At 43.0% G+C, this 16,157-nt stretch overlaps 1 protein-coding gene across 2 annotated transcripts in view; it reads right to left on the bottom strand.

Annotated features, from left to right (window-relative positions):
• SNX25 (sorting nexin 25) overlaps positions 1-15,366 on the bottom strand; it is a 91,429-nt gene extending 76,063 nt beyond the window's left edge. For both annotated transcript variants that reach the window (XM_069788315.1, XM_069788323.1), the window contains exons 1-2: positions 14,604-15,366; positions 2,465-2,549 (exon numbers count right to left, since the gene is read on the bottom strand). In XM_069788315.1, the coding sequence (XP_069644416.1) occupies positions 2,465-2,549; positions 14,604-15,062 (544 nt within the window). In that variant the 5' untranslated portion in view covers positions 15,063-15,366. The remainder of the gene's footprint in view (positions 1-2,464; positions 2,550-14,603) is intronic.
• Positions 15,367-16,157: the final 791 nt, after the last annotated feature.

Here is a 16,157-nt window from a genome sequence, read left to right as displayed (position 1 = left end):
CAACACGCAGTTCTTGAGGGGTGCAACTAACAGTAAACCCCAGGCAAACTTAATTACACAGATGATGAAAAACAGGTGAAGAAGTCAGAATTAACCACAGGGCTGTCTCTTTATAACCAGCAACAGCATTTCTGAAGTTAGGTGATGCTGGCTCCTCCAAAAATGTTATCCTTGCATCTCTAAGGTAATGTAACGAGAGGTAAAACCTGATTAAAAACACACTGCAAAACACCATCACTGTGATAAGCTGACACCACCTATTCAAAACCTCAAATGGCAGTAGGATTCTGCACTGGTCACCAAGATTAAAATCTCAGGAGAACTGAACGTCTCCTAACTAAAATGATTGAGACTTTTTAAAGCATTTTGTTGAACAGCATGTTAGATCTAGACAGCAAGAAGTTGGCAAAAATTCCTGGGATTTACAAATACTTCAGTCCTCATCAGTGTAAGATTGATTAGCATTAGAATATAGCACTAATGAAACAGAAATACAGACAGTATTTTTTGTACCATTAGTAGTGAAGTTTTATTTAACCATGAACTTGTTAAAAAAAAGCATTCATAATATCAAGACAACTACAAGTTTCGGAACTGTCACAGGGCAAGGAATGTGCCCTGTCTATTTTCAGACAGACTTATTTTACTTAATAAAAAAGTAAAATGTTTCTTTTTGGGATTCATTCAGTATCTCAAACTCCAGTTGACTCGGGCACCTTCCAAAACCAAAAAGCTTGCTTAAGTCTATGTGTGGTAGAGTGAAAAGTACAGTCAAATCCTTGTCAAACTGTGTAACAGAAGAGAAGTTGGCTTCATTAGTCACTTAGGCCTGGAACAAATACAACCACATCTGACAAGTTTGCTCTCCAAAATTCAGAGTGAGAATGGAGGGTAAGAGCTACTCTGAAAAGAAATAGCAGAAATGCAAGTAAGCTGTCACAACAGAAGTTCCTCAACTCTGAAAAATGAATCACTTAAATATTGGTAACTTACTTTCAGTCTTACTGAGTAAGGATGGACTCATGCATCCAACTGAATGATCTGCAGGATAAATACCTTAGATGAAGACAGCTCCCATATTTTTTACAGACACAAGTTACTCCTAAGTGCAAGTAACAGGAGAGAAGTGTAACCCAAGTATCTTCCCCCAGTATTCTACAATACCTGTTGTCTGTCTCAGGATAACCCCACTACCTCTGACTCCGTGCCAATTATGTCAAGGCTTAATTTCAAACTCCAATGCAGGTTATCCAAAATGTAAAGTACACATGTGAGAATACAGCTAATAACTTGTTAGTGCTTGTTTCATACGTGTAATATTTGGACTCTGCTATCTTTTTCACGTCATCAGGAATCCTATAATCTGACAGACTGCAGATGAAAATGGTGCCTAAAACCAAATTATGATATGTTATAATAGTTCACCTTGACAGAAATGTGACATAGTAGGTAAAGTGTTTTAATTTTATATTTTAGCTACGTATCCTGCTAACAGCTATTCATAAAAATAACTTTAAAAACATTACATGTCCCAAGAAGTTTTCATAAATCAACTAACCTGTTTAAAACAACAGTAATTTTAAAATATACTCTCCAGATGTGAAAAGAGATACGGAAAAAAAACAGCACTGCAAAGAAGTCTTAAAGGAAAAAATATTCAAAATTAGATAAAATATTTACAAAAACTGAAATGGCATCAAATTTTATAAATACATTTTAAAAGCTACAGGACATAAATCTTTATGTGTTTCCTCCTTTTAATATGCAAACCACGTCTGTTCCCCCCCCAAATCATTCTTTAAGTTCCAACCTAGCATAATCTTTCAAGTAACAAATAAAAAAATCTTTACTTCAAACTCTGATGCTATCCCCAAGTTCTACAATATTTTGTATTACCAGGAGTCTGTTGAAAAAAATGCGTGTAGAGTAGTAGTTATTCTTTATTTTAAAGAATTGTAAACAAGTTATTTTAAATCCATATGATCATGGTTCACATTTTACAGTCTAAAGCCCAGTGACTACACTGGTGATCCACAGATTTCATAGACTATATCAGCCAGAAATACAAATGTTGATTTTAGATTCAGTCTTCATGGCAAGAATTGCACTAAATGGGAAGACTGTTCGCAAGAGTCCACAGGATTTATCAGTTCACGAAAACCCAATCAAGAATCTTTGAACTGTTACCCTTTTGTTTCATGTACAAGTATTGAGGACTATTTCAATATATTTCTGTAAAAAACAGCCACTAAAATGATGAGATATCAGTTAAATTGTAAAAACAGCAACATATTACTTACTACAGTGGATCTCTTGGGAAAACCAAGACCTTGCACTTTTATTCTGTATCAAGGAATAAACCAGGGTCATATTCTAAAATCCTGGAATATTGTGCAGTCATGGTTTGCTAAGAGGACAAGAGATATTCAGAGTCTAATGCTCCTTTGTCCAGGTTAAGACTCACCTTCTTTCAGTGCTTTATCCATGTTGTGAGAAATGACCACTCTCCTTGATTGGACTGAATCATAGGAGCTTCCAGACCAATTACTCTGAAATTCAAAGAGAACATTCATCATAAGAGGAAGGAATAAACCAGAAATGACAGAAGAAATAAAACTGCAATTCAAGGCGCTAGTACCAATAATTTGGGGTTTATACAAATAGTGTCACCCCATATGATTAAAACAGATGAGTGTCAATTGTCTATGAGGTTATTATACATCGTTCATTAACCACACACTAATACCCAGTGTCGCTTATCGTACGCTGTACAACTTGCCAAATTATCTTAAGGTTGGGTTTTTTGGTAGAAGGGAGCTGTATCCATTTGCAATTCAATGCATTGAGAATATGGCATGCATTTAATAAAACAACTGGAACTCTTCTATTCAGTATTTTCCCAGCTTTTAAGATCTCCAAGAGATAGGTCAACAGCAAATATAACATCTTTACAGCCTACTATCATGATGGACTTCATTTAGCCTCATGAACCACTTTTAAAATAAAAGCAAAGCCCTTAGATCTCCTACAGTAATTTTGGTTCACATTCTTTTGGGCTCCTTCCTTCAAAGAAACCTCTGGCCACTGCATTTTAAGCTGCTGTACTATACAAACATTTGTCTATTTTGAAGTATTAGCTCTTATACTGTCCAAACAGGTGGGCAGACAGAAACATTTTTCAGGGTGTAGACAAAAAGCAGTGATTCATGCTGCCCTTATATAGAAAGGATGTAATTCAAATCAGAAATAGGAATTCTCCCCACCTCCACTCAGCTTACTTCACTCCCCTTGATGGGAGCTCTGACTCTCCTCGGTGAGGAGACACTGCTTCAGAAACGTCCCGATCCCTCCAACATTCACCAGATAGAGAATAGCAAAGCAGTATAAACTTTAAGGGGGATTTAAGTAAAAACACTCTTTAATGTTTTTAAAGGTAGTATGCCATTATTTCAGTCAATTAGCAGGCTAATAATGTATTTTGGTGTAACATGTTTTCCTTCTACTGTAGATACATGCACACAGAGTCTAGTATAAAGTATGTCTAATGGGACATAGATGAAGGAATCTAAGCACTACCCCAAAAGCAGAATAAAGCTGTTCAGACTCCCTCACACCTAACACACAGCATTTCTGTGGATACTTTCCAGGCCTCAAGTGCCCTCCTTCCACCCACAGTTAATTTGTTCCAGCTTCTGGGTGAGTGCAGCAATACTCCCTGGACTTCCTCAGTCGCTACTCTGCGACCATGGCTGTGGTCCTCCAGCCATTTCCTTCCCCCCTTCACAACACTATCAGTGGCAAGAGCAGCAAGATTTCAGCATGTTTGCCTCCATTTGCAGCCCTTCTTACTATCAGAACTATAGTTAAGGAGGGGTAAGAACAGAGTATAATCTGATTAGTGAACCACTACAGATTTTCATGGCCCCCTGTTACCTGAACACAATGCTAGTAAAAGCTTAAGCCATATCCACCTAAACAGCTGCAGAAAGTATTTTTGCTGTTTGGAAGAACACCTAACAACAATATTTGTAAGGCTCTGATACATCACCTCTGACTGCTAATGTTGTCGTGCTTCCTCCACGCAAAGCTGCATTAATGCTAGTCACACAATTACTTCAGGATTTTTCTGCTTTATTTGCAGCAGGAAATAGGATGATTCATAACCACTCCAATTTAAAAAGAGAAGACGCACACTCAGAGACATTAAACATCCCAAGTACATTTGGGGAGGGGGAAGGGATTCAGAAAGCCCTATTAAGCAGAGTCGGCTCAGGTCTTTCTGTGAAGAAAGAGCTCCTAAAAACGAGGCCACAATCCTGAATGAAGCTCTGTGCTCAACATACTCCATCTTCCTTAACACCCACGCTAGCTTGGGTATCCTACAAGACTAATCCTTCTGCTGAACTGAGTCATACCTGCATAGAGGTCCGTAAGCTCAAGCCCCTAACTTAGGCATCAACAGTTCTCGTTTGTACATAGTTTGCATGAAGTGGTTTTTTTATGGCCTAAAGGATCAATAAGCCCTCTCATGAAGCGCTAGCCAAATTACTCCTTTCACAACTAGTTTAAACACAAGCTGAGATAAGAGAATTACAAATGCTGAACGCTTACTTTTGCCTCCCTACCTGCCTCAGTTCAGGACTTCTTTACAGCAGAGGGAACAAAAAAACAAAACAAAACAAAACAAGGCCTTCAGAGGGGATCCATGGTTGCAAATAGCTTGCTCCACATCACCACACTAGGATCCAGTCTACACAATTCCACAAAGCAGGAACTGATCCTTTTATGTTAAGAACAAGGCAGACTATTATTGCCTCAGTGAAATCCCGCCTCTTAAACACCAAGATACAAACTCACACTTCAGCTTGCAAGAATATGTTTCATTGAGAGTGTCCTCTACGGTTGGTACGTTTGACTTCTAAAAGGTACTGGGCTTTTAATATTTTTAAAAAAGAGTAACATTAATGTTTAGCATAGAGAAGTTCAAGTAAGACAACCGACCATAAAGAATTTAAAAGCTAAGAAGTGAGTACCACCACTAGCAAAGGTGATTTTGCTGCTGCACGAATGAATTACTGAAGGGCAAAGGAAGATGCACAGTATATTGGATTTTCTGATAAATTTTCCATACTCATACAGGCGTGGCATACACCACTATGAACAGCCTGAGAGAAAAGCACAGAGCAAGAAACAAACCTTGTTTAAAAACAAGGTTTCAACTTTGTTTAAAAGCAATTTTCAAGAACAGATGAGAATCTAACATTTGAATAAATAGGAACGTTTCAGTGCATTGGAGTGATGTCAGTTGGGTCAGTTCAGGCTCAAGGAAAAACAGTTCAGGGAGACCTTATCCCTGCCTCCAACTACTGAACGAGAAGATGCAGAGAGGAGGGAGCCAGACTCTTCTTGCAGATGCACAGGACAAGAGGCAAGGCTGCAACACAGGAGATTCACTTACAAGACAAAACTATTTTAATTATGAGGCTGGTCAAATACCAGAATGGGGGAGCTGAGAGGCTGTGGAGTCTCCATCCCCGGAGATACTCAAAACTCAACAGGACAAAGCCCTGAGCAACCTTACCTAGTTGGACCCACTCTGAACAGGAGAGTGGAGTAGGTGCCCTCCAGACATTCCTTCCAACCCGAACTATTCTGTGATTCTTAATGATCCTTCAGAGAACTGTGAATTTAATTTAGTGATGGATAATGTCTCAGAGCTTAAGTTGTGTTCTCTAAAACAGCTGCTCCAACTCCTTTCAGTCTTAAGACTTGATTCTGCTAAATGCAAGTTTGTAAGTCCTGTTAGCTTAGATTTGCTTTTAAAAAAATCTGTTTCTGTGACAACAATAATGATGAATTAACTAGAAAAAAAACCCTAAAAAACGAACAGGCACCCCTGAGTTGCCTGCCATGTAGCAGCAAACACCTTAAAAGCAACAATAACAACCCAGTAACACAGGTTTACCAGCACCTGTGGTAACAGGATATCAGAAAATTCACAGTCCAAACTCAGCTCCAACAGCTGAGAGAATGAAAAATCCAGCAGATTTTACTAGATTTTCATCCCATCCCTGCCTCAAGTCAGATGGAGGAAGTATGCAGGGAACAGGTTCAGCTAGAAAGCCTAGACTTGAATGTTTTCACATTTTTCTTCATGTTGCTCATCTAAAGGAAAATGGTGCTACATTTTATGAAACAGTTGGCATAACCCTGACTGAGCCAAAGATGTTCTTAAATGGATTTAACACAGCTCAAAGCTCTAGCTTAGATGCTCTCTTATACTGATTAAAACCTTGTGTGTTCCCTGTTAGTCCTGACTTGCACTATCACAGTCCAAAAATCAGGCTCTACTCTGTAGAGTTTATTGTTGAAGAATGGCAGCAAACAGACTGAAACTTAAGTAAGACTTGACAAAATGACTTGAAGGGGTAGGGATGGAGCACATTTGGAAAGCACATGCAAAGAATGAGGTTGCTAACAAACAGGGAGGCCTGCTTCCTGAAACAGTTCAAGTTTTCCCCATTTTTTACCTTTTTTTACAGGCTGAAAAAAAGGATGTGTGTATTTCCTGGAGACTTCTGAATAATACTCATTGTTTGATACTTTCGAGAATGATTTAAGACACAGACAACAACAGTCTGAAAGACCCAGGGGAAAAAACCCAAGGTTGGCATTGAGCCCAAAATTTTGGCTTAGGTTCATCTCCTGCAGATCCAAAACTCAGTTAGTCATTTATTGGTTTAAACAATTTAAGTAATTTAAAATTAGTTTTGAAGAAAACAATAAATGTTAAATAAAAAAGAATAAAGAAAGTGCTTCAACAACTACACTGAATAAATGGCAAAGCACGGACAGCAGAGGAGTACCTTCCACTATCAAGAAATCCATCTGCAACACTCGGTCAACAAATGTAATTCTTAAAACATAACAGCAGAAAGCCAGGCACATGCTACAGACACCCCACACGCAGACTTACTCTGGCATGGAATTAAAGCCAGAAACACAGAAAAATTAACAATTACTTCTATTACCTTAACTCAATTGCAACAAAACTAGAAAAGAGCTCTGGACAGATCCCACAATATAAATAGGCACTGTGCATGAGATGCTCAGTTTAATCACCGATCTAAAAGGCAAAGACGACATCTAATTCAGCATACAAGCACTATCCAGTTATTCATAGCTACTTGCTCCACCCACTGCTGCCCTATTAACTTCCTTCTTTTCTTTGTAAAACATAACATTAACACCAGATTGGACTTTGACGACAGTCACAGCTTCAAATAATACTTCACTGATCTCTCCATAAATTCAGCTTTAACTGATCTGGATAGATGTTTTCTTATAGTCGTAAGTATTACTACAACTTAGAAAGCAAAAATAAATCCTCTATTCAGAAGAGTTAATATTTTTAATTAATACCTGTAGTTCTATTTTAGATTACAAAGCAAGTTTATGTGTGTCACATTAAGCATTTCTCTACATATATGAAGGGATACCATAACTACCAATTTAAAAATCAACATACTTAAAGCATGTTAATCCTATTATGTTAAGCATCATTATCTCAATAACAATTTTATAATATCAGCATATCTTATTTCCACTAACATAGTAGCTTCTGGAACATGTAAACTGTGTTTATTATATGGGGATCTTCTATCTTAAATGTACCACCTTCAAAACTCACAAAACTGTAGCAGTATAGAAACTTTATAATCAGGTCAGAACTTCCTTCACTTGAGATATCATATAATACTAGATAGATAAGAATATGAAAATTAAACTTTTCTCAGGTAATACTTTCATTCCCATCAGTATAGCTAACAAATAACTGGCAAGTTAGCATTCAAATTTCTGCTCAGCAAGAATTACAGCATTATTCTCTGCTGGGATCTTTAATATTACCATCAAAATAAAGGCTTACATGCATTCTCAGGGTACATGCACAGCCCCAGTCTACTGAACATCTCCACACTCTCCTCCTCTGCCAAAAACAGACAAGAACCCACGGCCTATACTTCAAGGCCAAAAGAGCCATGTGCTATGAAAACTGAATTGCTGGCAAGCCAGAAAAACCTGCACAGGCTCATGCCTCAGCTGCAGTCTCAGCTTGACAATCAAAGAGAAACTCCCGCATTGTCTACTGCTGTACCCTCCTTCCCACATGACTTTTCACTGTACAAAGGTAGAGTGTTCTGTCTTTTTTACAGAGCGTCACAAAACATGCACAATGAATTGTCATCATTAATTTTATTAACATTAACTTGTTCTCTTTCACTGTATGTGCTTAATAGGGAAAAAAATGGTACAGAATGACTGGTCATATAAACCTCCCATGGACACAACACAACTTGTTCCCCTTATGACTACACAATTTCTATTTTTTATTTTAATTACTTACCAAAGGTAAAAGCAGCCTGATTCACAGCAAAATATGAAACATCAATCTAACACAAGGTTGAGAAAATTAAATGTCAAGCACAATATAATGCAGAGCTGAAGATGACACAGGATACAATGGAAGGAAACAGAAAGGGTTGCATGACAGGACAAGAAATCTCTAAATAATACATGACGGATAAAAGGCCGAGTGGAAAACTAAATCTGCTCACCACTAAGGAGTTAGGGACAAATAAGTGAGACACAGAGTCTGAAAAACATTTCATATCCTGAGATCAGTCTCCTGTGAGAATAAAGTTACCACTTCAAAGTTACGCCTGCAGGTAATCAACGCATGCAGTCTTGACAAAACTTCAATTCTGAAAAAGCTTATAAATCCCTAAGGATAACAGATATTCCACAGATCCCTAAAAATAAACTGTAGCAGAAATGTCCAAACTACAGGCCCCAAAGTGCCCCCACTGAACTATAACTGAACATTTGCAATTCATGCAACTGTCTTTTAAAGTTTTAAAATATTCCTGAAATTGGTAGGCAATGCTAGGACACCTTTTCATTATTTCAATTTCAGGACCTGCCTGCAAGTAAACTCACCTGCATCATCAGAAGCTGACTGTTAACCTGCCTATGTAAGAGATAGCACTAAGAACAAGTGTCAGACTCTCAGTTCTGTTAAAAACAAACCAAACTTAAACATATCCTCTCCTTTCAATCCAGAAATGACTGATAAAAAAAAAGATAAAAAAGAATGGCAGTAGATCAGAATATTTGGTTGCAAGCCCAAGAGGATCTAAAACAAGCAAGACAGAAGAGCAGCAAGCAGAGACTAATGACTGGCAGAAGTAACAGCAAAAATCCAGCAGTTATCAGGGCTCTCAACATTCCCTAACGGACCAGAGAATGAGACACACTGCAGAACATGCTTGGCTTTAGGTTGATAAAAACCCCATAAATACTTTTGAAGACTTACTAAGGTATAAAGATCCAGACTGAAAGGAGTTAGAACGCTCCTCCTCTCCCTCACAGCTGCTCCAAACTGCTCATTGCCTCAAGAACTGCTTTGCATCATGCTTGAAATTGATGCCCACAGATGGCAAACCTTCCACTTCCTACAGCTGCTGGGGCTCCTGCGAGCTTACCTTCGCAAACTTCATCCGACAGCAGAAGTCCAACAGTGAAGGAAAATAAAACTGCATGTCCTTTCTCTCTGCTTCCCTTATGTCCCTCAAAAAGAGCTGAGCACTCAGCTTGGACACCATGGCAGACGTCAACCTAGGTTAAGTTGCCATCCCATCTGAATCACTCAGACCATTTCCAATAATCTCACTACTCATCCTCCTATGGCTTAAATACAAAACAGTACTATCTTCCAGCATCCAGAGATTTCAACGATTACCCGATCCAATGAGAAAAGCTTTACCCATGCCCTCCCATTAATGCCAGGTTCACAAAAAGTGCACATTCAAGGATGGAAGAAGGCTTTAGGAACATAAAACACAGTCACATACACTTCCTGTAGGGCCAGAAAGTAAGAGTAAACTATTTCTGAAAATGGAGAGCTACTAAACAGTAGTGAACAAGAGTGCCCAAATAGGTCTGGAGCTGAGCTTTAAATAAATACTCAAAATCATTGGCAACCGTTAATCATAGGAACCTAAACCAGGACATTAGAATCAGCGTACCCTTTTCGCTGGAAAAAAACACATTTATTACCTTTCTGATAGTGCTGCAAGACAGACTAGGTAGATCATTCTCTATACAGAGTATCATTCATTTAATCTGAATTTAAAATGCAGCACTTTAATAAACTAATCCGTGGTTTTTGCATTATTTAAATGAAGTCGATAACCCAAGTCTCTATTATTCAGAGTTTTTGCTTTGCATCAGAGTCAAAACACTGTGCTGAAAAGAAAACTCTGTCCTGCCAGGTTTTTTGGCAGAGAAACAACTCACACTGGAAATGTGGGAAAAAGCATCTTCCTTACCCTTCCCACTAACTTGGTTAACATGGTTCTTTGGATGAGTCAAAGCTATCTCCCCTACAGCCACACAAGTTAACAACAATGCTTGTAGGGAGCAAGCTTAAATTTATGTTCTAACCAGGGCTATCTTTGGTATGAGCAAGTCCACTGATACTTGAAAAGTGAAAATCCCCTCCGAGACAGACATTCTTAAGAAAGTACAATTGGGTCACCATGCCTTTTTGCTGTGTTGCATTTTGCAGTCCTCCTCTACCACAAATAATCTTGTCCTAAAACAGCTCCTGGGAAGTGCTGAAAAATACCTGACAATAACATAATGTACAATTTCAAGGTGTTTGATTCCCACTATTTCAATATCAACAGAAACTACTTACCAATATTATTAACTTAAATTTGTAAGTAAAACAATATTATGAGTTACCTGTACATCTGTCTTCCCTTCTCTTTCCAAAGAAAATATAAAAGAACACTGGAAGAAACACAAAGCTTTATGTGGAAGCCAGAAGACTGGCCAGATATACCTTACAATCAGAGCTCTTGCATACAGGAAGACTATGTTGAAAGCACACCTCATCACAGGGATATAAGCTGCACACCTTACTTTGCAATTCTCAGCAGATTTCAAATGCTCTTGCTGAGATACCTGACTTAGAAAGCCTTCACCTTTCAAGTCCCAAAGGGGTTACACAAACAATATTTAGGACAAAGCACAGCTTCACACTTGGAAAGATGGCTTCTCTAGTAGCAAGCTCAAGCAAAATGAAAAAAGGCATACACCTTGCTCTTCTGAAGTCCAAACCTGCAACACAGCACATCCTCACCCAAGTTATTCACTTGCATGAACAGGTCCATGAAAATCAACAGCACTAAACTCACATTGTAAGTGCTTGCAGAATTGAGAACTTAGAAAAAAACCTCCCTTTTTTCAGCACAGCATAAAGAACTCGATCCAAGTCCCTTTGAAGTCGATCAAGAGTACTCCCACTCTCTTTCCAAGAGCTGAGCCTGACTCCCACTAGAGTAAATATTTATTACTGAACACTTAGTGTTTCCTCATTTGTTAAGCCCAGTGTGAAAATCACTCAAGGAATGAAAAATGAACCTATCTGCCTTGAGTTCATGTACATAGGACACATGCAGAGCAAGCCACCAGTCATAAGACTCTTTCCTTAAAAAAAAAAAAAAAAAAAAAATTAGGCCAACAGAGGATTCTTCCCTATTCTTGAAGAAAAGGCACAACAAGGCTGAAGAAATTCCAGTTTTACAGTCATACTACTACTGGCTCCCAGAAAATGGGAGAGTAACAACTGAATGATAATAAAGCGGTGTAAATACAAAAGTACGTATAACAAAAAGATTAACCTACAAATTTTTCAAAGATAAATGTATGGAGGAAACTTTGGAAGAAACATTTTAGGGAATGGCCTAACTTCTATATGCTGCCTATATAGACACTATCATTTTCTTCACCTACACGTTGCTGAAGCACCAATCAGGAAATCTGCTAAACATATACAAAATTGTGTTCAGAAAAAGTACATCAAGAAGCTTTGCGGCCCTGAAGCCATTTTGTATCAGAAAGAAATCAAGAAAACTGTAAATTGAAGGCCATCCAAATAAGATGCCTGGAATAACAGCTTCTGAATAGAAAGGGTAAAAAAAGCTCACTCCTTTTTTGACAGTCCCTTTCATACAGCCAGATTAAATTTTGAGAACACTGCAAAGAGGGAAGAAAGAAAAATTTTAACTGAATCAGGGAGAGAGTAAAGAAACAACCTTGGAAAAAGTTTTGCCGCAGGTAGTGCTGCTTGAACAGTGACTTTTAAACACCAAACTTCATTTCCCTTCTGAAACAACAAACACATATCACAGAGCTACAATAAATCCAAACACCACATACTAGACCACACGAAGCAGGAGCAGGTGTGCACTAGTTACATATACTAATCCAACGGATGGACACAAGAGGAGAACATCTTGAAGAAAAACAGGCAGTAACATACCACAAAAAGAAAGTGCATATGGTATAGTAACTGAAGTGACTGTATTTGTCTCTGGACAGTGCTAGTTTCACTCCTGTTCAGTAGGCTTATGTATAATGTTTTTCACAAAGGGGGAGACAAAAAGAGCAATAAATTCCTTTTTTTTTCTTCAATTCTCATCGCCCCAAATTAAATCAATTTTCATTGTTTGGCTGTTTCACAAATCTGAAAGTTGCAGCAGGGAGATTTTAGTTATTAAGTTTGCATAAAGTTTTTTTTCTACTATGTATACAAAACGCTCTCCTAAAAGTAAATTAACACACATCCAGACTTTCAGATAAGTATACCAGCCCATAAATGTCACTGGAGCTATGGCATTATCACTAAAATATTTAATCTTGCAAATCTGAAGGCAACGGGAATTTATTACTGATGCATTTTTCTTTTTTTTTTTTTCCCATTTGGTGTAAGGTAGCCGAATGGTGAAATACAAAAGCATATAGTCCTTTACTACTCAGGTGCTTATGCACTTAATACACGCTGTTCCCCAGCATCCCTATGACAAAAACCAGCTGAACAACCCCTAGCTGTACCAGCTTAATACCCTACATGCAGGACAGGTACCTTCTGCTTATCACTTGCTGACTTTGTGCATTATGTCTTCTCACTTCCCCATTTCCCACTTCTAACGCTCGTACACACTATTTATTCTTCACTCCCTTCAAAAAGCCGAGTATGATGTTGAGTCTTCAAAGCAAAGAGGATTTTTAAAAAGTCTACCGAGAAGACAAAACAAGTATCACACACACCCACTGCCACAAATAGATGCTGAATGCACCTTTGCAAGTTTTATCATTCATTGAAGTCACCATCCCCTGGCCAGCGATCCCTTCTACTGGCAATAACATCCTGCCAGTTTCTATTAGATGGAAAAAAGTATTGTTCACAAACACAGGCTCTTTCCCTCCCTAGGTCAAAGAATGAAGAAATAAACCACTACTGCAGGTCATTAGCTGATTCGACTGGCAAGACAGAAAGACAGCCAAATACATCAGCAAGTGATTTCCAACAGGTTCTCTGCCCTGCCAGCACCCTCTGCTTTCTGCAAATTCAGCTGCACCAACTGCAGCCCCAGAAACACAGAAGTGACAGCATTATTTACTTGCTGCTAACAAAAAGAGTACACGTACTAAACACGATGAACTGGGTCACCAGAACAGCTAGGCTGTACACCAAGGTGGCACCAATTATGCTCCTTTTTTTTTTTGTAGATCACTCTCAGGTATCCCATGGGACATTATCGAAGTGAAATAGCACTTAGGCAGTCCTGCCTACTGCCGCAGCACTTCACGTACTAACGCACCCCTCCAAGGCCTGCCAACTCACTGGTGAGGGGCCAAGGGCACCCAGCCAGCGTCACTGGCTGCAATGTCAAACACTACACCCCTGTGACCCGCGGGCAGAACAGAGTGCAGACAGGTCCTCATTTCCAGCAGCAGTTTTTCAGGCCTGTCTAGGATCAGCTCGGGAGCACTGGATGACTTGATGGGGGGCTGGGGTGTGGATGGGAGGAAAGTTATTTTGACTAGTACCTGCAGTCAGTCTCCGAAAATCTTGTACTACCAGTCCCGTTCCGAAGAAACCAAAAAATACTCCTAAGCAGTGAGCTACGAAGAGCTCATGGACATGAATTAGTACACTTTAGAAGAGGTACAGGAAATAAACTTATCTTTTGCATAGAGGTCTGCAGCGGTTTGGGAACGCGCTGGCACTTCCTCAAGGCACTATGATAAGACTATCTAAAGCTGCCCAACTTCAGAGCATGCATTTCAGCAACGCTACGCTGGCTCTTGGAGCACGTCTCCCTCTTTCACTAATGACATTTCAGCTGAAGGAGCAGAAAAAGATTTGACACACAGCCAACACCACCGCACTGCCCTACGAGTGTTCCCGCAATCCGAAGGTCTCTCTCGGGGCCAAGACCTGATTTTTTTCCTGCCCGCCTGCTCCCCTCCAGCACAACTTTTCGCGTTCAAAGCCCCGACGAGCGGCAGAGAGCGGGCGGGCTCCTGCGGCCGCGGGAGGACGACGGGGCAGCGGGCTCGGGTGGCCCGGCGCTCCGCGGCGGAGCGAGGCCCGCGCCACCTCCGTCGCCCCTCGTCCCCGCTCTCCCGCCGGCGGGAAGGCGAGGGCGCGCCGCCGCCGCCGCCCGCCCCACTCCGCTCCCGCCACTTACCCCCGCGACCCGCAGGACCGGAGCTGCGGCGGCGAAGTCCGGCGGCGGCAGGCGGCGGCGGCGGCCGCGACCCATCAGGACGATCAGGGTGCCCAGCGCGGCGGCGGCGGCGGCGCAGCCCCCGTAGAGGGCGAGGCGGAGCAGCAGCAGGGCCAGGCACGGCGGCCCGCCGCCCCCCGCCTCGGCCCGCTCCTGCCCCAGGTGGACGACGGACACGGCCAGCAGCCCCAGCCCCGCCGCCAGCACGAAGCGGGACGAGCCGGGATCTTCGTCCTCCTCGTCTTCCGCCGCCGCCGCCTCCTCCTCGCCGCCGCCGCCGGCCACAGCGGCGGCCGCCGGGGCGCTGCGGCGGCCGGCCTCGCCGCCGGGGCCGTGCGAGCCCGGGGGGCCCGGGGCGGCGGCCCCCGCCGCCTCGGGCTGCCCGGCCGTGCTGCTAGCGCTGTCGGCACCGGGGAACATGCTGCTCCTGGCGCCGCTGGGAGCAAGAGCATCTCCCGCCGCGGCAGCCCCCTGCGAAGGTCGCCGCTCCCGGGGCCCCCCCTCGCAACCTCCGCCGCCGCCTCCTCCGCCGCCCGCCGCCGCCGCCACTGGCACCGCTGTGGCCGCCGGGGGAGCCGGAGCTCATGCCCAGCGGCAGGCGGATGCGCGGCAGCCCGGCCGCTTCCTGGCGGCCGCTGAGGCGGCAGCGCTGCCCGCCGGTGGGCGGCGGGAGCCGAGCGCTGTGGCGGCAGCCGGGGAGGCCCCGCCGCGCCGCTCGGTGTCCGGCCGGGGGAGGGGGAGGGGGAGGAGGCGGGGGCGGTGCCTGCCGGGCGGGCGGGCGGACCGGGGACATGTGCGCCCGCCGCGCCGCTGCTGCGCCGCCCCACGGCCGGGCCGCCCTGCGCCGGAGTCTGGCCTGCGGGGCTCCGCCGTGGCGGGGCGCGGAGGCGTCCCCGCGCACAGCAACGACGCTGGGAGGAAACGAGGCGGGGAAGGTGCCTCCCCGCGGCGATACCCGCCGGCTGCGGTGTGGAGCTGCGCCCCCCGGAAAGCTACCGGGCGCCCCTCCGCCACGGGCAGCCTGGCAGAGCCGGGGGGCTCGGCCCGGTGGGGCCCGGGATAGTCTGGCTGCAGAACCGAGGCCCTGGCCTGAGGTCGGGACGCAGCCTTGACTCGGGGCATCTCGGCGGTCCAGACCCCCTCCCGAGTGAGCGCTGTACGCACCCCTCTGATGAGCCGAAGGAGACCATAAATAACTGGGTTTCAGAAAGAAAAAGTTGACAGAACAGCAGTTGAAATGACGCAACCGTGATTCTGCAGAACCCTGCCCGGCTACCCCAAAGGAAGCCTGCCAGCACACCCATCGCCACCCTCCCTCAGCTGGTCTGATGTTTTGTTAATGCTTGGGGCAGTTTCTGACAACAGAAGTTCCTCATACGGCAAAAAGCCTTGGCATATTTCGGCTGTGCCTGGGATGCATGTTTGCCTCGCCATAGGCATGGTGCAATTACAGCTCCTCCGAATTGGCGGGTTTATAGCAGCTACCAGCCACTGCCAAAGTGGGAGGCCTTGGTC

This window comes from Haliaeetus albicilla, chromosome 1, assembly GCF_947461875.1.
Source record: "Haliaeetus albicilla chromosome 1, bHalAlb1.1, whole genome shotgun sequence".
NCBI lineage: Eukaryota > Metazoa > Chordata > Aves > Accipitriformes > Accipitridae > Haliaeetus > Haliaeetus albicilla.
Note: the sequence above shows the minus strand (reverse complement) of the source record. Positions and strands in the feature narration are given on the sequence as shown.